At 37.5% G+C, this 27,840-nt stretch overlaps 2 protein-coding genes across 6 annotated transcripts in view; one reads left to right on the top strand and one right to left on the bottom strand.

Moving 5' to 3' along the window:
- On the bottom strand, positions 1-12,010 carry CEP55 (centrosomal protein 55). The gene is made up of 8 exons (XM_059477573.1): positions 11,644-12,010; positions 9,593-9,871; positions 7,288-7,332; positions 6,436-6,574; positions 4,150-4,463; positions 3,100-3,171; positions 2,364-2,489; positions 1-1,962 (listed from the first exon to the last, which is right to left on the bottom strand). The coding sequence occupies exons 1-8, from the start codon at positions 11,824-11,826 to the stop codon at positions 1,756-1,758; spliced, it is 1,365 nt and encodes a 454-aa protein (XP_059333556.1). The 5' UTR covers positions 11,827-12,010; the 3' UTR covers positions 1-1,755.
- A 1,218-nt stretch (positions 12,011-13,228) lies between these two features.
- The window catches only part of MYOF (myoferlin), a 61,308-nt gene continuing 46,696 nt past the window's right edge, over positions 13,229-27,840 (top strand). For all 5 annotated transcript variants that reach the window (XR_009418851.1, XM_059476584.1, XM_059476586.1 and 2 more), the window contains exons 1-5: positions 13,229-13,457; positions 19,246-19,301; positions 20,157-20,248; positions 26,286-26,394; positions 27,597-27,681. Coding sequence is in view for 4 of the 5 variants with exons in the window: in XM_059476584.1 (XP_059332567.1) it covers positions 13,370-13,457; positions 19,246-19,301; positions 20,157-20,248; positions 26,286-26,394; positions 27,597-27,681 (430 nt within the window). In the remaining variant the exon portion in view is untranslated. The remainder of the gene's footprint in view (positions 13,458-19,245; positions 19,302-20,156; positions 20,249-26,285; positions 26,395-27,596; positions 27,682-27,840) is intronic.

The raw sequence follows: 27,840 nt of genomic DNA, 5'->3' as shown, positions 1-27,840 counted from the left end.
TTAAATTTTTAAAAGTAGTTTAATTAGAGATTAAAATTATTAAGCTGTAATGAAAAGCATAGTTATCATCCTGAATGAAAATATTTTTAAAAATATATGAAATTAAGACAATTTCCCTCATGAAAAAACCTTGAGGTTCTGAAGTACAATTTCTTTTTACTCATTAGTTTATCATATCTTTGGTCATAAAATCTGTTGTTAGCAATTGAGCAAATTGTCAAATACAAAGATTAGCCTGAGACACAGTCAGTGAAATTGAAAAGTGGATAGAGAATGGCTAATACAATAAATCTGGCAGAGATATTTCAGATATAAAGATACCTTTTAGTATTTTCTATCTCATGAGCACTGGATTTAATTGAGAATAACATCACTTGATACTACCAGTTATTTTCAATAACTTGGAAAACACCTTCATATTTAAGAATAAGATTTAACCATCAGGGATTAAGGTGAACATTATGGGTAAAAGCATAGTTTTGCTCCAAAGCACAATGGAGAAAGCTGATACCAGGTAGCAATCAGAATCAGCAGGCCAGAGAAAGAAACACCTTGGGTACCTGTGTGTCCTCAGCAAACCACAAGCTTGTAAAATGCTCAAATTTATTATTAACTAGTGCATCTTTGTAAAATGTCTCTATTTTTATAATTTCCACAGAAGTAACTTCTTGTTGGGACTTCACTACATATGCAAGGAACAAAATGCTCACAACACATTCAAGTTTACAGTAAGTGCTAGAGAAAAATAACACTGCAATTGCAAATCCATTAGGGACTCTTTTTGCCAGTTTCTAATTTGTTGCCAGAATTTGTCATTAACTCGTGTTTTGTATTAATACCAAAATACAGTGACACTCCAAATACACTGGAGCAATTTGTTAAAAGCTGCACTTTGGGACATTTTTCAAATCTAAGGTTGAATAACTGACATTTCCTAACTTTAACCTCTTTCACACAGAAGCAAAACAAGTTTAATTCAGCATAATTCTATATGCAAAATTCAAAACTGGCCTCTGACATTGTCTGAAATATAAACTTTCTTTGCACCAAGGAAGCTTTTGTTTGCTAGGAAGTTTGTTTTTCTGAGGTTAAACCTTGGTCAGCATTTTAGTCATCCCTGATGGTGGTTCAGGATAATCAGCTACTTAAGATTGATGTTTTGAACATCAATCTTAAGCAGCAAAGATCTAACATGGCCCTCCTGAGTTTTTATGTATCAAGATGTTGATATATTCCACATATATATGATATATAACACATGTATGTATGTACTAAACACACTACACATATATACACACACCATGTATAAATAAATATATATATATATATATAGTGCACCTATGAGGGCCAAAAATCTTTTGCAGCTATTCTTGTCAGTTAAGGTACAAGCACAATAATCAGGATTCAACAACCAAGAACTGGGTATGCCAAAACTAAAACATAGTCTGATACAATAATTGTGCTTTTACTATTTCCTACATTTAATAGTGCAAAAAAAACCCGTCAGTAGTTTAGTCTTTAAAATATTCCGAACTCTAAGAATATTTCTGTTTGCAACTAGAAAATGCAGTAGCTGTTTTGCAAAAACATGAGGTAAAATACTGAGGCCAAATTATAATATTAATACTGTTTTTGTGGAACTGAATTATAAAATCAGCAGTTGTTTATACAACTGCAAGAAAAAAGCTTTAAAAGATCTTTTGCCAGGCATATTGGCAGCATATATGAAGCAAAGATAGTTAGTCCATTTGGAGCTCAAGCTGCACAGAAGTCAATGTGTGCCAGTAATTCTCTATGCTGGCTTGTTGGATATAGCACTTTACATCTGGGACACTCGAGAAAACTTTCATCAAGGCAGCTGGAATGTTTCAGGGGAGGACTTCTGTCATATGTGGTCAACTTCTTGTCAAATACAGCTTGCAAGTCTTCTTGTGATTCCATATGTCCAGATTCCCGGAGTTTCTGGAAAAGGAGGAGCTTCACTGTAAGACTGGGACATGCATGCACTGATCAAACACTGTAGGAAAATATATGAAAGGCTTGATGGCACACAAGCCTTGGGTGTGTTACAGCACTAAGGACTGTGCCCTGTTCACCTGCAATAAGTGTGAGTGGAAGCACATTGCATCTTTGTCATGGTGCAACAGACAAAACTGACTGAGACACTGACAGAGAGTACAGAGTGTTCCCTGCTCAGCCCCTGCCTGTTCTGGAGCTGCTGCTGCACTGCACCTGGGGAAACAGACATAAGGGATGCAGGGACACTTACTCAGGGTTTGAAACAAGATCCCAAAGCAAGAAGATGTGTGTTTTTGCAAAATCCCTGACTGAATTCACCTGTGAGTTGAATATTCAGTACATACCAGGGGTTCCAGACGGGTTATTTTCTCCTTGGCCTTGCGCAGCTCCTTGAGAACATGGTTTAACTCAAGCTTCAGGTTGTGGCGATCAAGCTTCCCATTCTCTAAGTCTGTGGTACATATCTGGATCTGGCAGCCCAACAAAGTGAGAACTTAAAGCCAAAGTTAGTATGAATTGGGAGGGATATTCCCCATTTATATATTTAAAGCCAGTTTTGCTCTGCAATAACATATTAAAACGGGATTAAAAGGAAAATTTAAATGAAAAATTAAAAATTGCTGTTGCTTTCATTACAGTGAAATTCACATGTCCCCAGTTATTAAAATCTCCCTTAGAAGAGGTACAGTTATTTTGATTGGAGGGTATTTCAATTTCAAATAAAGAGAAAATATGGCAATGCAATTATTTCTATAAGAATATCAAAAATATATTGCTAAACTTTAATTAGATGATTAGTTTTAGGATGTTTCCTGTGCCTTATCTGAGGCTTTACCTGTTTAATAAGTGATTGTGGAGAAAACGTCAGGTTTGATCATACCCTCTTATCAGTACAAGGTTACAGATTTTCCTCCTGACATGTCAAAATTTTTGAAAGCATCAAGAGATTATGTGCAATTGAATATTCATGTCTAGCATTACTTTATTTGATATACTAATAATTCTTAAATGTGAAGCTAGCCTAGAAAGACTCTGTGCCTAACACATTAAATATCAGCACTTAAGGACATAATTGTGTACCTGTTGTTCCAACAAAGCTATTCTTGTGTGTTCTGCCTCCTGTCTGAGCAATGATTTACGAAGAAGCTGCACCTACAAGGCAGATGAACACTTGTAACAAACAACATCCATATACAATAGTTAATAAGCTTAAAAAGAATTAATTTATAATGAGATGGAAGCAAACTCTTAAATTCCAATGCCAACAGCAAATGTGTGCCTGTTATGCAAGAACCAAACTCAATTCAAATCATTACTTCCCCAAGGAAAACCCTTGGGAAAAATTATTATTGCACTGAGAAGGGAGAATACAGGATGATGTTGTTGTTAAAAAAAGAAAAAATGGAAGCCTGGTGATTGCCAGGATGCTGACAAAAATATACTCACAAAACCTATGTTTGTACTAACATGATATTTTATCTTAATAAAAACAAACAATGTGATTTTTTTTAAATAAGAGAACAAGTTTAAGAGAAAGTACTATACTATAATGATTAAGTAAATGCATACATTAAAATATTCTCTGCTTTCAGCATGTATCAACTTTTATGATAATGCTGTTGTTCAGCTTCAAAAAATAAAATAAAATAAAATAAACATATTTTAATCATTATTGACCAGTGAGAACCAGTCTGTCTTTAGAGAGCTTAAGTGTTGTTATGCTTTTGGCCTACTTTGGTGTCTAGTAAATTTTATTGTCATATTTCAAATATCAGTTGTATTTTAGCTGCCAGGTGACAGCAAATATTAGTGGTATTCCATAATTAGGAGCACATGATAAAATGATTTTTTAGCTTTCTTGTTCTCATTTACTATTAGTCTTAAGGATGAACTATATTAGAATGAATTCAGTATTTTCTCCCTTCTCTTTTGTGTCCCTTAAGACTAGGGAAATAAATTGATAAAGAAGTTTCATGTTTAAACAATTCAGTTTTAACCTCAAGGAATGAGTCTAGATCTATGTGAAGAACAGTTACCAGAGAGAGAGATGGTCCATTCTGATTAACTGTGAATTTTTCTCTCTCTTGATTCTTTGCTAATGATCTCAAACCTCCAAATCCACCCACTTACCTGACATAAAAGATCTTCAGACTTTTCTTTTTCTTCCCTGAGCTGTTCTTTGATAGTTTCATTTTCCTGTTCTAGTCTTTGTGCTTTCTCTTTCATTGTATTTTCATTTTCTTGAGTCTTCATTTCAGCAAGCCGTTGTGACTGCAGTAAGGCATTTAAACTCATCATTTCCCCTTGTGTTTCTTGATATGTCTTTTTAAGTTCATTGAGCTCAGATCTCAGCTGGGTTATGGTGCGTCTTTCAGTCTCAGGATCTCTCTTAGCAGTCAGAAACAGCTGGTCACAGCATTCTTGCTTTTCCTCTTGTGGATGACCTTAATGAGTCAGAAATAATTGAGTTAGTAATGTGAAAAAAAAAAAAAAACCACTTAAAAATCAGAGCACTAAATCTTTAACAGCATTTTAAGGCTCATTAGTAGAAATTGACATAGTAGGCTATTGCACAGCTCAGATTAGAAGTAAACTTTGGTTGAAACAGCTTTCAGTATTTATAATACATTAAGTCTCCTTACCAATACACTCACTGTTATATTGGTAGAAAACAGTTCTTCTAAGGCCTCATGCATTATACTGACACATGGGAATCTGACCCAAAGCCACTGGATTCCTAGTTCTATTTTTAGGCTCTTTAGCCAAGCTGCTGGCATTACTCCCTCCCCAGAGATACCCTTGGGGATGTAATAGATTCTACTTCAACCTTTTTGACCAAAGCCAGACCTTCCACTGTCTTTTGCAGACCATCTTTTAGTAGGCCATAATTTACTTCTAAAGAGTCAATAGAAAGGACTAGGACAGTTCTTTTGATTAATAAATGCTTGCTTCCTGGGTAGCAACTATTACTTAAACCAGGGTTAGAAAATTTCTGCTTATAGACCCAAGAAAAGTTTAATAAGTAGGAAAAAATTAGGAGGCAGACTGCAAAAATTCAGGAGCAATACAAAATATATGTAGAAGCAGAATGAGGGAGGGAGAATTTCACGAGTTTTGCTGATTTTTGGCACTGGAAGTTTTGTTACTTTGATAATTTTCCTATTGAAGACTTACCCTAATTATTCAAAGTGTAATTTACTAGGGAGAGTTTCCTGCTTCAATGTTCTCCCTTCCCTCACTATGAACTAAGCCCTATCTTCTCATTAGCAAAACTTTATAGGGCAGTGACATCCTCAGAGAAAGGCTGAGTTTTTCCCCAGAAAAAGTTTTCATATATATATTTTCAAGTTGTATAGCTAGGATTTCAATATATATATTTCAATATATATATATTCATATATATATTTTCAACTTGGATTTCTGCTACTGCCTAGCTGCTTGAAGAGAGGAACTTGCTTACACCCTGACTTTAAGTCTCCTGGTTGCTCTTGTGGCAAAGCTTTGACTGCAGTAACTGTGCAACATTTTCTGGTGAGCCGAGTCTGCCTCCCTCTAAAAATACTGTTCATAGATTTCTGAACAGCACCAAAACAAGCTTGTGATGATATTTCAGTGTTTTCCAGAAAGAGTCAAGCAGCAATACAGAAACCAAGCCACTACCCATGAATTACTCATGGCAAATCTGTGGGTATGCTCTTACTCCACACAATGTTTGTTCTGTTTAGTGAATTTACCTTGCAGGTCAGTTGCAGAATGTATGAAATCAATAATTTGGTAATAAGAAAAGCAAGTCAATGTCTTCTGGTTCTTCTGCTTAATGTGAATTTAATTTTATTAATTCTGAGAGGTGTGCCTTATTGAGGAACTGCACAGCAAGGAAGTGAGCTGGAGGTGGCCAGATCTTTATTGTGAAACACTGCTTTGGAGAGGTGCCAAAACCTATCACAGGTTTTCTTGCCCTGTAACAACTGTTCAGCTGAGTAAAGAACATGGCAATCTTGAGTCATTTTTATAATATTTATTTTGAAAAAAGTAAATTTAAAAAAATCTGATCCACACCTAGCTAATAAATCCTTAATGCTTCCATTATGTCTACTGAAAGTGTACTTTGAAGGATGAGAGATGTACATCTATTTGCCTCAACACTTTCCACAAATAGAGAGGTTGCTAATAGAGTGTCAAGGCTGTTAAAACCATCTTTGAAGTGGATAAGAACAGGAAGTACTCTTGGTCAAGTAACACAGATAGATAACAGGAAGCAGAGGAATATTATTTAACCAAGTTTTACCATTAAGAAGCCAAAGCATTGAGAACAAAATCTTGATTTTAAGTGTGCTAGAATTTGTTTTCAGAAAATTTAATTCCATAGATAATTATGGTTTGGGTCACTTGTGGGAGTAAAAATGAAGTTGATACCTTCTGAATTTGATTTAGATTCTTGCTGGCTAACTATTTCTGCCTTCTGTTCAAGTTCAAAGATCCTTCCAAGCAGCCCCCTGACATATGCTTCCCGTTGCTGGTCATACAGGAGCCACTGCTGATTTTTCTCAAGAGCCTTCATAAAAAGAAACATAAGAACAACAAAAAAGTCTCTGGTAATTAGTCAGCTTTTAAAAGTATTTGTCTTATGTCTTCAAAATATTAGAAATTATTAAAGATATGCTAGATAAGTCTGCTGCAAATTGTAATCTATACAAAAAATGAATAAATCCATCTTCATTTGGAAAGTTAATTCAGGATGCTGAGCATAAGTTAAAACTGCAGCAATGGGAAAATTACTTAAAGAACAAAGGCTTTTATGAGTCATGCCTAGATTATGAAGAATTGACATTTCAATCTCAAATATAAAATAACAGACCTGGAAAATGGAATAAAATAAAACTGTATCATTGCAACTTAATTTTTAAGAACAAGGACATGGATTTTTTAGCTGCTGGCTCATTGACTTATTCAGTTTGGAAGGGACCTTAGGAGGTTTCTAATCCAACCACATGCTATCCCAAGCAGTGCCAGGTTCCTAGAGGCTTCTGAGTTGTCAGCAACCACTTGGTTCTGATGTTCTAAGCAAGGTCTTTCAAAGATGATGGAAATCTTAATTTTTTCTTTTGCAAGTTTTTTGGTTTTTAAATTTAAATTAGTGCCTTCTCACAAAATCATTTTAGAGAGAAACATACCCTCTGAGGTCCTATACTACCCAAAATGTACATGATGATAATTTAAATTCTTCTGCATCTCAATACAGATGGTTGAAATTTACAGGAAACTTACATCTTTCAATTGTCTTTCAATTTCTGTGCTGTTTGTGGCAGCTTCCTGTGGACAAAGAACAACTTGTTAGTGTTGTTTAAAACAAATGGCTGAAACAGCAAAGCTACTCCTGTACAGCTATTAATCTCACATAAATAGCATAAGAATATTTTAAAAATTAAATCAGATGCATTTAAAAATTAAAACAAATGTGCCTTTTGTGTTTAAAGATCTTTACAGTTGGTTGCTGGGTTTTTTTTGAAGGATCCAAGTTATGCAGAAAGCCATTTCAGATATTTAAAACAGACTCTTCTTCAAAATATATGATAAAGATTTACGTGAAATTTTTTCCATAAATTGCAATTTATGCAATTCATAGTTACATTAAAACATTTCCTAAGGAAACCATAATGTATTTTTTGCTGAACTGCTGTTTTGGAAGTCCTGAAGGGTGTTCTGCAAAGCGGTTTTGAAAAATGAAGATATTTAAGGGTATTATTTATGTACACAAGAAGAAGTAAATGTTTTTTTCTAGTTTTGTATCCTCATACATTTGACAATGACCCAGACATAGAGGAGGAGTTGGGGAAAGCCAGAGACCTTGATGCTTCTCTGGGATAACAAGAAGACTGTGAACATCTGGGAAATTGTGAAGGCCTGTCTGCAAGCACAAGGACAAAGTGCCTGATTTTCTGAGCCTGATCCCAGTACAGTGAGTATGACTTATGTACACATATGAGTAGGAGACTTCTTGAGAGCCATCTAAAACTGGAGAGCAGTTACAGCCATGTTTCTCCCATTCTGACATGTAACTTCTCTGCAGGACACAAAGTGGTTATGAAACTGTGTAGGTATATGTCAGAGGGAACTTCAGTGAGAAAAAAAATGCACATTACTTCCCAAATCCAAACTACATTTTTTCCAACATTTTTCTTTGGATCTTGGAACATGATTTACAACATAATTTATAGCTGAAAAATACAAAACTTTGAATGCAATTATTAAACTTAAAAGCTTCCTAATAAAAATAGGATTTAGAGACACTGAGCTTGTTTCTATGAACATCAGAGTCCTGCCTCAGTAAAAACTTTCTCAAAATTGTGTTATAAAACTGTTGTTTCCATTTCAGAGCTAGTATGCCACCTAGCAGTTTCAAGCAGCATTGCTAGACTTGTTTTCAAGTTCTCCAAGACATCCAGTAAACATCACTGTCCTCTGAATATAAATCAGTTACAATTTTAAAAGAAAACTATGGTTTTAAAATAATACATATTTTGGTGGTTTAATGACAAAAATATCATGAAAACCTGTTGACTTAATACACACTTTAACACCACTAATGAAGTTCAAAGTGTCTTAAAATTTAAAATAAATATGTTGCATTTAAAGTGGTATTTCTCTATAAACTGCATTATTGGAAGTACTATATATACATGTGTTACCATTCAAAAGTAGTAGATGAAGATATTCATCTAGATAGTAGATGAAGATATTAATCTAGCAGAATTTCTAGAAATTGCTCAACTCCCGTGTGGAGTGGAGGGAACCAGCACCATCTGCAGGTCAAAAGCTGGAAAAGAAAGACTTGCAGCCGCCTATGTTTAGGCACGTGTACGTAAACAACTTCCCTGTGCCTCTCATGGAGTTACTAATGCAATTTCCAAAGATTATTAGAACAGAGCAGGGGTGGAAAAACAACTGTAGAATCCTAAATGGACTTTTAAACCCTGCCTAGGGTTGGCACCATATCTATTGACCACTTCATAATGAGAGGAGAAACCCATTATTCCTGTCCTCTGCCACATTGAAGAATTTACCATGTGTGATGCCATAGAAAGTAAAGACAATTAGTTTTAACAACTGAGACACAAATGAGGGTTCATAAGAACAGAGAGAAGAAAGATATTCTAATGACTGAAGCTGAATTAGGTGAGGAGCTTAGTTTGTCTTTATTAGTGCCCCATGTCTCTCAGCACTGCTGCCTTCCCACAGAGCACACAGATCTGAGAAGGGCACAGTGCCTGCCTAAGCAGCAGTGGAGCATCCCAGCAGTATCACAGGTCACACTACCAGTGTGTGACCTTGAGCTAGGGACCTTGAGTACAGCAGGAGAGAATTCCCTCCCCAGCTGTGCTGCCTGAAGTGTTTTTTCTGACTGTTCCTCATTTAGAGCTCGATCTGGATACCATCTCGTTTCATACAAGAATATTTCAGCATGCAACACAGCTTGTAAGAAAATTTTAAAAAATTTCAGTTTTATAGCAGGTATTGGTGCTTAGTGGGCACAAAATCCAATTTGCAATTGCAATATTTCTTCAGTCCTTACCTGAAAAGTACCACTGGCTTCGTTCTCAAGATCGGAGCATTTTGCCATGACTGCAGATAAATTACATTTTAACCTATTAATTTCTTCTGATAGAGAACAAAGTAACTGTTCTCTTCTTTCTGCTTCCTTTGTTTTTTCCTCTAGTTGATTTTGTAGGAAGGACACTTCACTAGTCTTGGTTTTGGACCTAAGCTTGTCTTTCAGGTTTTGGATTTCTCTGTCCTTCTCTCCAAGAAGATGGTTGTATTTTTCTTTTTCTTTCTCAAGCAAAAGTATTTTCTAAATGAAACAGAATAAAAAAGTGTGTTAGTCTATGCATCAAATGCATTAGCAAGTACTTTGAGATTATCTGAGCAGCAGGGTCTAGTGGAAGGTGTTAGAACTAGGTGGTCTTTAAGGTCTCTTCCTACCCATTCCATTCTATGACCTTATGATTCTATGATAAGAATATCTCACTTTCAAAGTTCTCTTAGCCTTTAATTAGCTGAGAAAATTGCTTATAACTCAAAGAAGACAATACTGGAGCGATCATCTGAAATATATCAAGTGATAGGAAAACCAGTCTGAAATAGACCAAACAAGGAGAGAATGCAAAGAACAAAGTTTCACAGGCTTGGTGTGTACTCAGTTTTGAATAAAGATCACTACAGTATATGACCCTAAAACAAAAGCAATACAAGAACTCCAAAACACTTCCAGCAAAGAGGTTGGTGCTACCTTTCTTAGTTTATTTCTTAGCATATTCGGTTGCAAGAGCCTTCTTGCAAATCTCATGACAGTGAGTTACAGAAGACTTATAATAAAGCATTCGGGAGAAGGATCCTGTTTTCCATGTTATCTGGCCCTGTAGTTTCAAAATGTGTTTTAGCAGATACTTTCAACATGCACTCTTTTTCCAGTAAGCCTCCAGCACAGGTATTCATTACACACAATTAGTACTGCATTTAAGATGCCATGGGGCTCTGCATGGACATCAGATGTGATAGCATTTAATTCTGCTGAGAAAGGCTCATGTTGAAATCTTGCATGTTGACATCAAGTCATTAGAAAGAAAAACTGAAAGCAAGTGATTTTGAGAGAGCCTCAATTAGGGAGTGGTTGAACACCACCACTCACTGAAATTAAAATAGTGACACCAAAGACTATCCGGTGCATCTAACACGATGGTGATTTTGCACCTGTTTTTCCTAGTTTATAGGAAACCAGTATTAAGTAACCAACACTGAGCCAACAGCAAACACCAAGAGAATCAGCAAATACACAGAGGAATCTAGCCAGAGCTGTGCATGAGCTGCCCAGCCACAGCTCATCCTTGGCTTAGGACTTCTCAACTGATGTTGTGGCACAGACACATGGCAAGCCCTTTCATTAAAAAGAGTGGCCTAGAAATATTAATATGCCTAGTCCACATGAGTTGTATCCTTTTCTAGAGTCCATCTAAAGTTTCCCTGTCCTTCTGGGAAGCCTGACAGGCTGTGACTAGGTCACCTAATAAGTCTTGAAATTCTCTCTCTGCAACCACAGGTTTACCTCGAGTGGAACAGTCATATAGAGATGCTTCCGTACCTTTCAGTGTCTTAGTTTCTGCTCTTTAGATGCAATGGGAGAATAATGTAATGACCCAATTACAGTTCCATTTACCTATAGCTGAGTGGGAGCTTGACAACTCAATTCAAACAAACACTCTGCACTTTTTGGCATGTTCTTAATCAAATGTTTTCAAACGTTAAGCTCTTTGCAGGAAGTGCTTAAAAGCCTTCTCTGCGATGTGTTCCATTGGACACATTTGGACAAGTCTTAATGGACTAACTGGCACCTGTGGCCTCAAGTCTTTGTATTTACCAGCCTTGTCAGATGAGTGTGATTTTATTAGCTCAGCTGTCATTGAAAAACACCTGAGAATGAATGCGTGAAACTAAAAGTTTGTCTAGACTAACAATACTAAACCAGTTGTGACATCAAAAGTTCTGAGAGGAAAGGTGAGGCTCCTGCTGCCGAGTGCCGTACCCGTGGGACGCGGCCCGCGCTGGCTCGGGGGGAGCCCGGCTCACCTGCAGGAGCTCGCTCCTCTCCGGCTCCGTCATTCTGCCTTTGCCCGTGGCCAACTCCTCCAGGGACCTCCGCGGGGCAGCGCCCTCCCGCTTCCCCTTCTCGAGCCCACCGTCAGCTCTGGAGCTGCCCAGCTTCAGGCCCCCCTTGCCAATAATTCGATCTATGGCGGTCTTGGCGTTCATCTCTAGGGGCCTGTACAAACCGAACGAGGCGCTACGGAACAGCGATTCCTTCTAGCGGGCAGGACAAGGCTTCCGACAGCTGGAGGCGAGTGCGGGCGGCGCGGACCTTCCCGGCTCCCGCGGGGCTCAGAGGGGCCGCGAGTCACGGTGCGGGGCACGGCCCGGTGCGGGGCACGGCTCGGCGGCGGCTCCGTCCGGCCCCGGCCCGTGCCGCTTCCGGGAGTTTGAATCCCGCGGCTCGGGGCCGTCACTTCCGGGGTTTCCGGATGGTGCCCGCGGGCGGTGGCGGCAGGGGCGGTGTCCCCTCGTGTCGCCGCCCGGGAGGTGCCGTCCCTACCCGGGGCTGCCAGGCGCGGCGGTGCTGGGCCAGCAGCAGCGGGCGGCCGGTGGGTGGAGCGGGGCGCCGTGGTGCTCGGGCCGAGCCTGCAGGGCCCTCTCAGTGCTGTCTCTCACGTGTCTGTGTCCTCGTTCCTCCCTGAACATGTGGGGTTTTTCTTCTCCTCTCCATCTACCCCAAATCTAATAATTTTAGAAATTACAAAGTAAGCTAGGTCTTGTGTGACCGTGTAAAAGCTAGGCTGAACCGCGCTCGCTTGTGACTCCTTTTGCTGCCTCTTGCTGGCTTCCCCTCTCCTCTCTCCTTGGGGACACGCGTGGCAGTGGCAGCGGGAACCACTCGGGTTTTTACCTCTGTTCACAGCGGAGAAAAACTGAGGCTGAGCACGGGGGAGCTCAAAGCTTGGCTTGTCATGTAAATGTTACCTAGGTCATGTTACCGCAGTGTTTGTGCACGTGTTTAAGGCAAAACATTCATATGCTTCCAAACTGTACAGACTCTTGTCACTTTTAATTTATTTTTTGCACGCATTTCCTTAATACTTTCAAATTTTTAGTTATGGATACATATTTCAAGAATTATACTATAAATCTATTATATCCCGGACGTTCCATGAGGAAGCCGCAGTGTCGTTCCAGAATCCAACAGGAGGGGGAGGACTCGCACTGTTTTTTGGGATCATCGCCAGTTTCTGACTAGGCTGGCGCGGAGACAAACCAAAAGCATTTGCCAACAATGAAGTTCTCAAAATTAGGGGGAAAAATATAAGCTATTGTGGAATTTCATACCTTGGTGTACGGAGAGGCAGATACTATTTAGATCGAGTTCTAGAGTCGCGCTTATTGCTGATGGTACTTAACAGTTAACTCTAGCCTTGGTTTCTGACGAGAGATTTATCACGCAGTTTAAGAATAAAAGCAGCAACAAGAAAGTTTTTGCAGGATTAAACAGGATCCCGTTACGGGATTTCACTGGCGAGAGCTCTTTCTGTGCAGCACGACAGACCCTGGTGTCAATTTACAGGACTGGTTTTTCCCACAGCTTTGAGCAACTAGTCCGTCATAGATCCACCCATAGACGACCTCCTTTGCTGTAAACCAGTAATTCCCTGCCTCCTCTTCCTGCTAGCATTTCAGTCCAGAAGGACTGTGAAACTGAAGATTTAATTCCTTCGGTAGTAGTCAACATTTAGGGAAGAGGGAAACAATGCTTCGGGTGATTGTGGAATCTGCTACCAATATCCCTAAAACCAAGTTTGGGAAACCAGATCCTATCGTTTCTGTTATTTTTAAAGGTAAGCAAAACTGACATAAATGTAGCCAGGGAAGAAGTTTTGTAAAAGCTAGTGCCCTTTGTAAGTATCTGAAAATCTGGGAAATCATGTTTTCCTGGAATTACATCTGATGTAATTTTAGGGAAGACTTTTTAATTAGAGACAAGAGTTACCTGAATGAAGTTTGAACTGAGTGGAGCACATTGGACTGTTCTGAGCAGCTGTGCTTCTGTTTCAGGATCCACGTTTTACAAGCTTTTCCAAAGGATTAACCTGTTGCTTTAAAAACAAATCTAATTCCGTGAATGAACCCGCTTTTAATTCTGGTATTGAAGATTACCTTGTTTTCCATCTGAAAAATCATTCCTGTCTTGATTACTTTGAACAGGCACTGCTCACTGTCACACACATACAATAAAAATGTGATTTATTGTTGTTACAAGTAGTATACTGAAATAGCAGTAGTACTATTTTGGAAGGTATTTGATTTTGTTTGAGTTTGGTTTGGGATTTTTTTTGGTTGTTGTTTTTGGGGCTTTTTTCACAAACAGAATTGCACATCAAAATTTTGCCTGTTGAGATTATCTAATGACAAGATTATGGAAGGAAACTGTAGTTTTCACTTTCATTGCTCATCAGTTATATATAGAAGAAGGAGAAGATTGTGATAAAGCATTTATATGTAAAGCTAAATATGTTTTAGATGTACTTTACTTGTTGCCAACATTACCTCACTTGGCTAGACTAGAGGAACTTGATTTCTAGTATTGATTTATTTTTAAGGTGCCAAAACCTTTAAGCAATTTTGGATCATGTAATACATCAAACCAAACTGTGACAAACAGGCACCTTATCTCCTGGTGACCTGGTTTCCTAACTGTGCACTGAAATCCAAGTGCTGTTTTAAAGTGTGAAAAATCCTTGCAGGAGTTTGTCACCTTTAGAAACCAAATCTGAAATCATGACAGCTGCGGGATGAAAAAGGATGAGGCACTGCACATGCAGAATCTTAACTTTCAAAGTAACAAGTTTTCAGATACATTTATTTCAGCATCAGAAAGATGTGAAATCATTCCATTTGCTTTAGTTTCCTCCTTTTTCTCAAGTTTTGTTTTTTTTTTTTACCCACCCTGTATTAGAAAAAGTGGCAGAGCCTGTCTCAGTAGCTTTTGGAACTTCATAATTGTTAAAATATGATTTTACTTGCCCTGCAAAAAGTGAATATACTGTCATTTCTCTGGTTTGTTTCACATTCTGCTACTTCTTAAGCATCCATTTTCTTTTTCCAGTTCCTTGTCTCTCTTTGCTTTCCTGCCAGTTTTGCCTTTCTGTGTTGCCTCCGTTCCTGCAGTTTTCAGACTCCAGAGCTGGTTAATGCCTTCCCTTCTTTATGCTTAAATGTCTGTTTTTCCCCCTCCTTGCAAACTTCTGTGTGCTCTAATGCAGTTCACTTTTACCTAATAAATAGAAAATACAGATTTTTTTTTTCTTCATTGCTTGATTTGTTTTTCAGTCCTTCAGTTATCCAAAGACAGGAATTGGACAACAGACATTAAAGGAATGAATTCATATTTATGCTTTATGTACTAGAATTGGGATTTTTAATGTTCCCAAATATGCTTAACCAGTGCCAGCTTCATAATTATGACAGATTTTTAGTGGGATATTTAATTTCTCATTATCCTGCCACTTCTGTTTATGTGATTTTACTGCATATCAACAATCTGATTTTTTGCTACCTGTCCAGAGTGATTCAAGTGGGACAGAAAATATCAGGCTTTTACCAGCTATTAAGCAGCTCTGATTTAATTTGTAAGTGGAGTGCCTGGTACCCAGTGCAAGGACAGAGTCATATCTGAAATATGTTTGACTTCTAGCTGTTTATGTTTATAGATGGTTTTTATATACACTGCTGGTTTCCCCCTCACCCTGTTGATGTGTGGAGATAGGAAACCAATCTTATTTTGGGAAGAGTATGTCAAAGGGCATTAATCTTTAACTTTACTCCCTACCCAGTGTAAATCCTGGGGGACATAAAAAGCACATTTGGGAGTGCATATTCTAGACTGGGAAAAACTTAAGCATTAGCAGGACTATGGCCATGGTCCTGCAGGACATTTTAATGTTCTTGTTTGACTCTGGAGTATTCTTGGTGAAGTCTTAGTGAACAGTACTCATTGACAGAAAATTGCTGTGGAAGTTGGCATTTCATTAGAACACTATTTGGTCAAATTTTGATTTACAGGGCCTTTGTTGATGTCAGGTTCAGTAAATTTAATCCTCCCATGGAAACACAATCTTTCAGTCTCAGACCTCTACAGACATTCTGTGAAGAAAAAACTCATGATCCTGCAACTGTTAGTATCAAAGGACTGCAAATGTTTTATCTGTTAAGACATGTAAGTCAATATGGTTTCATCTATGAATAGAATAGATTTAACCCAAATTTTTTTAACTAAGCTGGCTACAGAATAGGCAGTTAATATAATTGTTACAGTGCTATATATTAGCTGCATATTAGGAGGAAATAGGCAGCTATTTTAGTTCTGATATAGCAGAAGAGTTTTGTGCAAGCATTTCCCTTTTTTTTAAAAACACATTTATGTCCAGTCCAATGGGATGGAACTTTTATTTACTTTAAGAAAAGCTCACAGTTCAAAGAGAACTACACCCTGAGAGTAAATGAGTGTCGCTATCTGGAACTGGGTGCTGCTCTTGCAGAATTCTGAGTTTTTTACTCAACATGAGACAATTCAATGGTCAAATTACCATGAAAAACTGTTGCAATTTGCTAAACTGGCACTAAATGATAATGATTAAATCAGTATAATCATTTTGGTTTGTTAGATTCTTGTCTCACTGTGTAAAAATGAATTCAACTGCTTGTATGTGCAGTCAATGCTGGGATATTCAGTGCTTTGATCGTTTATTTTGGCTGCCTCATTTCACTTTATGCAGGGAAAACTGAGGTGAAATGGCATTTAATTTGATTAATCCAACTTGATTCAATCTGTGCTTAATCTAAGAGCTTTTCAACAAGACTGCAGGCCTGCAGTAGTTCAAAACTATTTTAGTTTATATTTCAGTGTGGAAGAAAATAGTTTAATAGAAAATGGTTAAACTGGATATAAATTTTCTGTTTTGCAGATAGTTAAATTATCTACATTTAATTTCAGGGTTTTGGAGGTCTGCCCATTTGGTCCTGCAGTTGCTGCCATCATGCAATCTTAATTCTCCTTTGACAAAAGTTTTATGGGATACCTAGTTAACAGAAATATGATACTGTCTTAAATCTTAAACTTAGGACTGTTGTAAAAGATAATGTTTGCTTCTGCTGTTCCCCATCTGCTCATGTTGATTAAAATTGCTAGTTATAATAGAAAAAAAAATTAAGATGGAAACATTAAGTGTTTTGCTATTCTGTAATATTTTTAATGGTGAACAGTTATTGTTTAAACAGCTCATCTTAATTTTTTTTGAACACTGAGCAATTAAATTCTTAATACAGTCTTTTCCACCCAAGAATATTAACTAACATGTTATATTATAAGGTAGTATGGTGCCTCCATCAAGATAAAGTAAATAATGATTTCTTCTACAGTACCACAGTTACTGTAGCTAGTTTTTAAAGAAACAAGTATAGCATGTTTTATCTGTATCCCTTATAATTTCTTTTTTCATGGTAGGGTCACACAAAAAATGGTGACTGGCCCTATTGCACAATTTATCCTGATGTGGTTTAGTCTTGGTTGCTATAGCTGCAATCATTTCCAGCAGAGGAAAACAGCCTGAGGAGTTGAAACTTTTGTGAGCTCCTGGAATAACTGAGCAATCCACCTCACCCGCTGTGGCAACGGGGTTTTTGATTGGAAAAAGAAAGAGCTTTGCCAAGAGCTTAAAACAAATATCACCACCACCCAGTGCATTAAAATACCGATAAAAGTGTCATAAAAAGGAAGTCAGTAAAGAGACAGGAATATATGCAAAGTATTTCCTTGAGGAATGGGAGTGTTGTACTCTGACTAAAATTACAACTAAAACCCAAAGTAAGCTGTGCTTCCCAGTGTTTTTTCATCCAGCTTTCACAGAGATGCAGAACAGAAAAAGGTGCTTTTCTCAATGTAATCTAGAATATGCATATTAGTGGAAACATAAATCTTGCTTTTGTGAAAATGGATAATTCAGAGTGGAAAATTTAGCACCTTGTTAAGAGTTGTTCTGACTGTTGCTCAAACCAGAACTCACAGTTACATTTTAGCTTAGGCAGGGATCATAGGACTTTTATCCATTAGTTCCATCAGGATCAGGTCTGTAATTTACTATCCTTTTTACAAACAGCTGTAACTGTTCCTCTTTTTCACTGGCAGTGAAAACATCTTTTCATCTCCCATCTTCTAGAGGGACTTGGAATATCCCTGCCCAACCCCAGTTATTCTGGGATCGCCAGTTTTGAAAATGCTTTGTCTCCTATTAGATAGCATGAAGTTGAATTTCTCTCACTAGTTTGGTAATTTGTGCTTTGTTCTGCAAAATGTCAGGCAGAACATGTCAAAATGTCAAAATGTATGGTATGTTATGAAAGCACTTTGTCCTTCAATGTGAGTCAATATCCTGTATGAATTGTAGACAATTCCTGTTACATAAATGGTAGTCAGTTCTTGTAATTTGCAGCATGGGCTGATTTTTTCAGTACATCCCATTCTCATCCAATAAAAGGGCCACCACAGTCAGCAAGCCTGACCAGTGGGTATATGAACTTGCCCATTTAGCATATCTTTACTCTTGCTTCCCAGGCTAAGTACAGTCACAGCTTCAAATACCAAAAATGCATTTATCTTTACTGGAGTCTTTAAAGACGTGGAGTGTGTCTAAAGCTTGGACTTCTTGTGCTGGCTGAGCATTTTGGAGATCAGCAGCTGCTTTACACCCTGCACTTAAATGTGCTTGTTATCACTAATATATGCAATCTCTGTTTAAAGAGCTGTGTGTCTGTGCTCTTTTGTGCTTCTGAGTGTCAAAAGACTTGTCCTCCATTGGAGCTAAATATTGTAACTGAAGAGGAAAAATAATGCCAAGCTATGTTTAATTTGCTCTACATCCCATATTCTCACGATTTGTAGCTTGCCCAACTGCAAATTTTACCATGAACTATAGAAAATTTGCAATTTTTGTAATTTTTAGGCTAATTTTTAGTTAAGTTCAGTGAAGTCCTATCTACATAACCTCTGGAAACCCCTTTTTCAGGAAGGATTGCATTTCCTCTTACATACATGCATATTTCTTCTAATATTTGCTCTTTAAACCAGACAGTGCTGACATTGTAAGCATATCTCCTTAAGAATTTTTTTCTGTGTGATTTTATTCCAGAGCTAAACATTCAAAAATATTTTGTAACTCAAATATGGTACATATGTGACACATTTTCTCTACTACTTTCAAAAGCAGTGCTTTACTGCTATCACTTAGAGGTTACTGTTTAGTTTGATAACTCCAAGTCTTTTAGTCTGTCTTTTTTCATCATTATTGAAGGTGAAGCTAAGGGTCATAAAAGGTTGCAAAATCTAAATATTTATTTTGCTTTTTGGAAATACAACTAGCTGTGGTTAAACAAAACAATAAAAAGCCTCAACTACTAAAATTGCCCAGGGGACTTCTTGATTGTAAAACGTGCAACTTCTGGAAGAGGTAAAAACAATTGGAACATTTGGTTTTAAGGTCAAACCTTCTTTAGAAAAGCGAAAGGAAAAAATATTATTATTTTGTAGTGTTTTAGCAAAAACAATTAATCATGCTTTGTTTGTATTTGCAGATGAAAAAAAGAAAACAAAGAAAATTGAAAATGAACTCAATCCTGTTTGGAATGAGGTAATGTTTTTTAAAATAAATCCTTGGTCATTTCAAGACCATGCTTGTAAAGTCATGAAGTCAGTTTCAGCAGCTGAGCAGGTTGTTGGAAAGGGATCTGGTGCAATGTGTTCTGTCAAGGTGTTAGTAAATGCAGGTGAATGGATTCATCTTGCACCATATATTACAATTCATTAGCAATGTGTTAATGTAAAATTAGATGGATAACTGATGAGTTTTGGCCTGGTTTTGTTCCCACTTTCTTTCCATCAAAATGATACTCCGCCATTGTTTAGCCACGTGTATGGGAACGTAATGGGATCATTTATTACGTACCAGGAAAAACCATACAGAATTAAAAGGAATTATGTATTGAAAGTCCTCATGGTTTATTTGTAGGCCTAGTCTTATGTTGCATCTTCAGGAATATTTTTCTTGGGGAAAATGTTTTCTTCACAGTGTTTTTTCACAAAGATAAATGAAAGTTAAGATTTTTCTTACATTTTGTAATTAGAATTATAAGAAAAGGGAACACACAACTATTTGTTTAAATTCAATAGCAACTTAGTTCAGCCAATATTGGAGAGGAATGACAAGACAAATGTATGTTAATGTAAGTAAGTGGAACTGCAAAAGAAATGATGAGTCACAATTAAACAATTTAATTTTGCTATTGTTGCTAGTAATTAGCAAATCAAATACATGCTATGAGCTTTTTTTACTTTCACAAATGTAAGCTAGATTTGGTCTCTCACTAAATGCAAAATTTATTTCTGAATAATTTTATTGTATCTGCTACTCTGCTGGTAATTTTTACATAACTTGTCATTATAATTTGGGTTTGGTCTTTTTTTTTTTTTTTTTTTTTTTGTTCAGATTGTTGAATTTGACTTGAAAGGAATTGCTCTGGATAATTCATCTTCCCTGACAATTATTGTGAAGGATTTTGAAACAATTGGACAAAACAAGTATGTTCCTTCTTTCCCTCTCCCTTCCTTCCCCCACCCCAGTATTAAACACAACTTTCAATACTGAAGTACAGGGGGAAAATGGAACTGATAGCTGGTCTTTGCTGTGCTCTCTCTTTTCTGTCAATGCCAAGTAGTGTTCTCTGTTGCTATTCTGAAGGGAAGTATGATCATGTCATCTTTTCTTTTTTTCATGGCAGATTTCATGTCTCAGGCAAACATTCATGTTTACTCATAGTAGCCCAACTCCATTGTTAGCTTTTCTTTACTACTCTCTACCTCCTCCCAATATGTGGATCCTGGTTTTTACACTCTAAAGCTCTGTCATAAAACACTCTACAGCTCTGTCATAAAATCAGTGTGAATCAAGCCAGTGCCATCAGGTCTCTCATTCTTGAGATTCCTGCAGATCAGTTAGGCAGGAATATATTGCATGCCTCTGACTTTAGGGGGCTCTCAAAACTTGAGATAGGAAAGCTTATCAGTAGCCAGACTTTTGTAATGGACTTTATAATGCATAAAAAAAAATAAAGTGATTATCTGAAGCACCTAAAATGTTTCACTCTGTACATGGGTTTAAAGTTAAGCAGTCATGTGGCTGGTTTTCTTCAAACTGTATTTTAAAATATCATCTAGACTCATATTTGTAACTCTTAACCCCCAGTTTGTGCAAATGCCTATTTTTGGGTTTATGCACAGAAAGTTGTTTGTACCAAAGCCAGAGTAGTACCTTCAAAGTAATGCTCTTTGCAAATAGATCCTCTATCACATCCACACATTTGCAATGTGTGATGAGTTTGAAAGGGATATTGGCAGGGAAACAGGATAAGGGGGTGAGAAGTGAGAAACACATGAGCAGGCATCCTGATTTTAACATGATAATAGGAAAGAGCATCTTGTAGTTCTTTTAAAGACACAGAGCACTGTAACAACAGAAGAGATTTGATATTTATGAACATTCACATTTAGATGAAAGAGTACATGAAAGGAGGGAATGTGGAATAAGTTTCTCACCTACCAATTGCATGTATGCATAACCTGTATTTCTCTGGAATTACTGATTCTATTTCCTGATTTGGAGAGAGATTTAGGACTACCATATCAAAGACTTGCTGCTTTTTCATGGTATCCTCTTTTAATACTCAAGAAAAAGTCAGTAGATACATGTCTGAAGTGCTGCTGCGTTTCAAAACAGTGCTCAGTGCAAGAGTGTGCAAATAACACACCCATGGTTTGTCTGCATGCTAGTTTAGGATTGGGAAGGTGGAGCACAGTGCCTATCTAAGGTCCTTACTATGGAGAGCTACTCTAATGACAGTTTAAGAGACCCAGTGTTTGCTTCTGACACTGACAAGTGGACCCATTAGCTTGGGAGCTGTGTTAGGTGTCTAAGCTAAGTGGGATTTGAGTTGAAATCAACAGTCTTCCCTTTAGAGATTCATGGGTTTATATATTTTATTTAAAAATCTAGATTTAATTTGGATTTAGTTTTTGAGTGTAAAGAGCGTGTCTAGGGGCCTCTGTTGCCCGAGAACAGGCAATGAGAAGAACCTACACCATTTCTTTGGCTCTATTTTCTTTCCTCTGGAGGAAAATAAGCAGTGAGGATTGCTGTTGTTGCATTCAAAGTAGTGACAACTTTTTCTCAAATGTTTTGCTAGTCTATCTATAGCCATAGGCAGAGCCCTGTGTTTCTCAGGCCAGCCTCCCTCTGTGCTGCTCACTCCCAGAGCTCCTGGCCAGCACACTCTGCTGGCCCATGCTCTTTAGTCCTGACTAGTTGCAGGCACCTGCTCTGTTCCTATGCCCAAGAGGTGACTACAGAACCTGTGGAGCAACAGAGCAGAAGGTTGCAGTATAAGACATGATTTTTTCCTGTTCCTAAAAGCTGATATAACTTTTCATCCAGTCTGTTTTTAAACATGCCTGGAGGAGGAGTACAGTGGATGTTATTCTGCTTTTGCACTGTGCCAAGGCACTGAACTCATTGCTTTGGCATGTTTCTGTAAATTAAGCCTGAAAGAACATTTGGATATTTTTCCATTTCTTTGTTTTCCAGGAGGGAAAATTTACTGCTTCATTTACAGGATCACTAAACTTTTGCAGATAGGTTAATGAGTGCTCTTCATGGAGAAAAGTCACAGTAATTGGAAAAGATAAATAAAGCAAACCACTGTATACAGAAAGAACATCATAGGAATAAACCAGAGGACTCATATGATTCATGCTTAGTTAGGTTTTCTGGCATAAAGATGTTTGAAAAGAGAACACATCTGTTTTCTATTACATCTAATACTGTTAGTAGAAAGATTTCAAATTCTCAGAACACAAATCTTTCTGTAGTTAAAAAGTCCCAAAGACCTCGCAGTAAAGTCAGTTTTCCCTGTGAAGTTAAGAGAATGAGCAGGGATTGTGTGTTTCCCCATGTCCTTTGTGTAGTTGGTAACCTAGTGAGACAGGAAAAACAGATTGGGCACACCCTTTGCTCTAACAGAAAAATGCAGCTACAAATGAGCACTGCAGCAAATTATTTAGTCATTACTAAGGGTTTCTCATAGTTAAATAATTTCCAGATTGTTTAAATCCTCCTACAGCTGTACCCTTTTGTGTGGATTCTTTTCCACATCAGTGTGACTGTACATAGTTGCAGGATTTCCTTGCATCCACTGTATGCAAGATCCAGACAGTTTAAGATTCAGTTCTGGGCTTTTCTTCCTTGTTCAAAACAAGGAAGAAAATTGTTTCTTTACTAAAGTTTGTTCTTGCAAAGAGTATTATCAAATAAGTAAAGATAAAAGAGAGGTTTTTCTTAATAAAAATAATTAAACATAGCAGGAATAACAGAGGGCGAGTGTTGGGTCTTGTAGCATAATTTGTAATGAAATACACACACTGAGAAAGAAAGCTTGAGTACAGTAATTGTAACTGTAGTGTAGAATCAAGTTGCTGATGAGAATAATATATATAAACCTCTGCCAAAATACCCTTAAAAATAAATGAAAATCATTTAAATTCTTGACTCTTTAGTAATTTAAGCCTTGGGGCTTCCAGTAGAAGTAGCATGCAAGCAGCTAGAGGACATGATAGGCTGAAGACTTTAGTATATATTGCTACCTTCAAACCAAGAGGAATAATAAAATGGTTGGTACTGTGAGTTAGTTCCTGATCCAGACATGGGTGTGGAGTTTCACTTCACTGGGTTATTTAGGCAGCTAACAGGAAGTGCTAACCACAGCACTAACGGATTAATTGGCTTTGGCACAAATGCAACTCAGTGTTTAGTAGTTGACCATCAGTAGTTCATTGATTTCATGCTTATAAACTAGGTATTTTCCTTTGCTCACTGTGGGGAAGCTGTTGTAGGCCTGGTAAGGTTCAAAATCAGCTTCTGAGTAGGGATTTTACAATTATTTTTTGTGTCATCTCCAGTGGTAGACCAGAATGTTTGAACTGCTTGCAGAACAGGGGTTTTGCTTTACTCCTGCAAAGCTGGAAAAGTTCAAGAGATCAGACTGATTGGGCATTATACTTGTAGAAGTCTTAGGGTTGGCCAAAGAGGTACTGAAACATTTAAGAAACAGTACTAATTTGTTTTGGTCTTCTGCTAAAACAGCTGATGAACAAAAGGTCAAAGGATGCATTAAGCTATTCCAGTAGCAGAACCTGTCCCATTTGATGGTGTCAGAAGATTAGTGTGATCTGGAATTAAATGGACAAATGTTGATCTGCTCAGGCAAGAGGAAGAAAGCTGGAATAGGTCCAGCAAAGAACAGTGTCCTTTGATGATGAACAGGTTGGTAGAAAGTCTTTCCAGCTGTGCGGGAAGGAAAGGAGTCTTTGTCATCTTGTAAGTCATGGCTTCAGGTGGAGGTCACATGCAATCCTGACTGAAGGTGAAGTCTTAAGAGTTCAGAGTTGTGTACCCAACAACTTCACAGTAGCCATGCAGAGAACTGGGATCTAGTTACCTGTCAGAGGGAAGTATAGGAGCAGACCTTGCAGCAAAGCACTAAACATCAAAGAACTGCTGATGGACATGATCTCCCAACAGCTCCTGAGGTCTGATGTAGCTGACTTAGCCCAAAGATTAGAGACCTGAGAGAAGCATGTCAGATAAAAGGCTTTCTCTAAGAAAAGTGACAAAGATGAAACCTACGGATGACTTTGAGGCATTCCTTGTTACTTTGAAATGTATTACTTCAGTCGTTGAGTAGCTTATGATCAAAACCAGACTGGACATTGTCATGGGTAACCTGTTCTAGCTGACTAAGCTTGAGCAGAGGCACTGGACTAGATGATCATGAGTGATTCCTTCCAACCTCATCAGTTCTGTGCTTCTGATAAGGGAGAGGTGAAACATCCCTAACCCAGGGAGCAGGACAACTTTTGGAAGGGCAGAATAGTGCCCAAAGCTTAAAATTTGGCTAAAGTCTATAAGTAGACTAAGAGAGTTTATAGTTTGAATATTAAATTTCTCAGTCTTGTTAGAGTGGAAAAAGACTGGAGACTCTTGTTGCCCAGCCTGCTAAAGGAGGGGGAAATTAAGGCATGTAGATAGAGGGGCAATGTATAGAGGCAGCTGGTTGCAGGCAAGAAGTCTACGTAACTGATTCCCTCTTCAGTCTGCTGAAAGGGATCACTATTTTAAAAACAGTTACTAGGCATTCAAATGTGTGCAGTTATCATTTGTACAGGGCAGATGAAGATGTAGAAATGGAAATGTACAGTGCAAAATTTGAAAAGCACTACAGGTGAATGGCAATTCTTGAGTTAATGTCACCAGATGGGAGGGTGTGGTTGCTGAAACATTCATCCTGCTGATTTGAGATTACTTTGGGTGGCTTCTGAATTCTTTTGAAGTCACTCCATAAGCTCCAGTAAGCTTATATCAAATCAAAAGGTCAAGTTAATATAAATTTTCTACAAAAGTGCATAGGAAAATACTTTCTCTTTTTTTCTCCTTCTATGGCACCTCAAAATATGTAAGTTTCTGCAGCTGAACAGAATTTGTGATGTGTAAAATCCGGAAGGTTTATTTGGAGGAAATTAATGTTTTATATTTAGGTATCCTAATGTACTTTACAAAAAATTAATTTATGTTCTTGTAACACAGTATGCAAGAGTAGCTATAATAGTGTTCTTGCTCCATGTGAAAAAATACCCTTGCATCCTTAGCTGCTCCATGAAAAAGCTCTGTGACTTCAGGGGTCCTCAGTTACGTTCTTTGTGTACAGATCTTTTTTTTTTTGCTTTGGCAGCAAAGCTGGTATTTTATTTGTGACACATGATCTTTGAAATATTTACAGGGTAAAATTATCTTGGTTTTTTTTAAGTGAAAAAAAATCTCAGTTATTCCAGTAATCCACTTCAGTATGGGAGTAAACTGCTACTACATGCTATGGGAATGAAATACAGTGCCAGGTATCATGAGACCAAACTAAGAAATTTTGCCTAAAAGTAGTCTCTTGGGCTAAAAGTACATGCAATTTTCATCTTTCTGGGAGAGGGTGGGAGGGACAGATGCAGTCCCAAAGTAGGCAGAAGTAGACTCAGAAGAGTCCATCCATATCAGATCCCTCTGAAACCTTCCTTTGGTAGACTGCTCTAGAACCATTAGAAACATTCTGAGAATTTAGAAGTGAGAAGATGAACCTATTCCAAAATGCAGAATTATGAGCAAGAAGATTAATTTTGTGGTTCTCTAGTAAGCACGTGGATTGCATTTGTTCTGTTTCACTGTTTTCATTAGAAAGATGTAGTTGTGTCTGGTTTTGTGTCTGTTTTGTGTAGTACAACAGCTGTTGTACCTAGTTTATGTTCACTGAACAACACCAACATTTGAGTGTAATGAAACAGAAATAAAAATTTAGCAGTATGCAATCATTACATGGCATTTGCAATGGTCTTTTGTTGTGCTTTGAGTTTTCAAGTAATGGCTGGAGTTACTTTGTTGTCTAACAGATGCTAGCAAAAGAAAAATGGTAATCCCTGTTTGATATGTATTTGCATTTTAACAATGATTTTTATTTAATTCCAGATTAATTGGTAGTGCATCTGTAGCACTGAAAGATCTTGTAGGTAACCAAAGCAGATCTTTTCCCTTCAAACTCATACCTCTACTGAATGAAAGGGGACAAGAAACTGGAGTGAGTAACTTATATTTTCTTATTTTGCTGTATTCTTGATCAAAATGCTCCAGCAACAAGGCTAATAACAATTTAATTCTTGAAAATGTCTAGCAAAAGCTCCAGACAGAGGAAATCTATAACCAGAGATAATTAAGTCTATACAATTTTGTTTCCTCTGTATATATTATATATTTGTATTTATGTGTTATAAATAATATGGACCACAGAGTATGCATGGAAATCAGCCTGATGTTGAAAAAGTGCATTTTCCAAGTACCTGATGGAGTTCCCACATGCACCTTTTTGCCATATGCTTTGTAACAGCTACCTGTGTCAAAGCACATGATCAAGTACATGTTCACTGCCAGCTCCCTTCAGAAAGTTACACAAGAACTTGCTGAACTTGATTTAGCACATGTTTAGATCTCAATGGTTATTAACTTGGTTATTAATTAAGTAGGTTTGGAACCTGGGACCTTACTGTGTTTGTGCAGTGTAGCTGCTAAGGCACTTCATACTGCATTCTGGTGTACTCAGTCATGAGAGACTCTAAGCATAATTTCAGTCTCAGCAGCTGCAGTTTAAAATCATGATTAGTTGGTCACAAGGTTGGACTTTTTTTGCTGACTCCTCTTGTTATTCTGGCAACTAGTAATAATAATGGTTAGTTCAATAATCCAAAACCACAGTCAAGCAGAAAAAGGACAATTCTATAATTAGAATGGAAAATGACGTACTGTTTTTCTTCCAGGATGCAGATTTGAACAAGCAATTAGAGAAGTCAGATAGGAAAATTTAGTTATGGTTCAGACTTGTTAAGTTGTTGATGAGATAGTGTTATTTCTCTACTGCCTTTGTTTTTCTGTCTGCAAAGTTAGGATATCACGTTGTCTGACATGAATATTGTGGAACTAAAGCTAACATTTGTAGAACACCTTACATGCTTGTGTTGTGACAGATTTTTCTAAATATAAACACAGCAACTCCATTTCTTAGATATTATTTTAGAACCTAGTCCATTAGCTGAATTTGTGTAATCTTTATTGTTTGCATGTGTATATAGCTTAATAATAGTTTATTAACTTACTAGTAGCTGAGACCTAATAAAACTGTTGTGCCAATGAATAGTTAACTGTTCATGCACAGAGTTTGAACAACTTACTGCTTTTAATCAACTGTTGTGAATACTGTGGGCTACATAAAAAACCATTTCTCTATAGGCAACAATTGATTTGGTAGTAGGATACGAGCCACCAGCTGGACCTGCAAATCCAACTGATCCAGGAGGGACCAGTGCACAGGAAGGTATTTCATCCTTTTCTCAGAATGTTTTTGTTAAAAGCTCTAGGAGCTGTTTAAGGTAAGGCAAGAAGGTGATTCAGCAGCACTGTTCACCAGAAGAAAGCATGTCAAGACTGCTAGATAGATATTTCAAAGAAATTAAGGATGATTTAGAAGGTTAAA

This window comes from Ammospiza nelsoni, chromosome 8, assembly GCF_027579445.1.
Source record: "Ammospiza nelsoni isolate bAmmNel1 chromosome 8, bAmmNel1.pri, whole genome shotgun sequence".
Taxonomy (NCBI): Eukaryota; Metazoa; Chordata; class Aves; order Passeriformes; family Passerellidae; genus Ammospiza; species Ammospiza nelsoni.
This window is presented reverse-complemented; position numbering and strand designations above follow the sequence as displayed.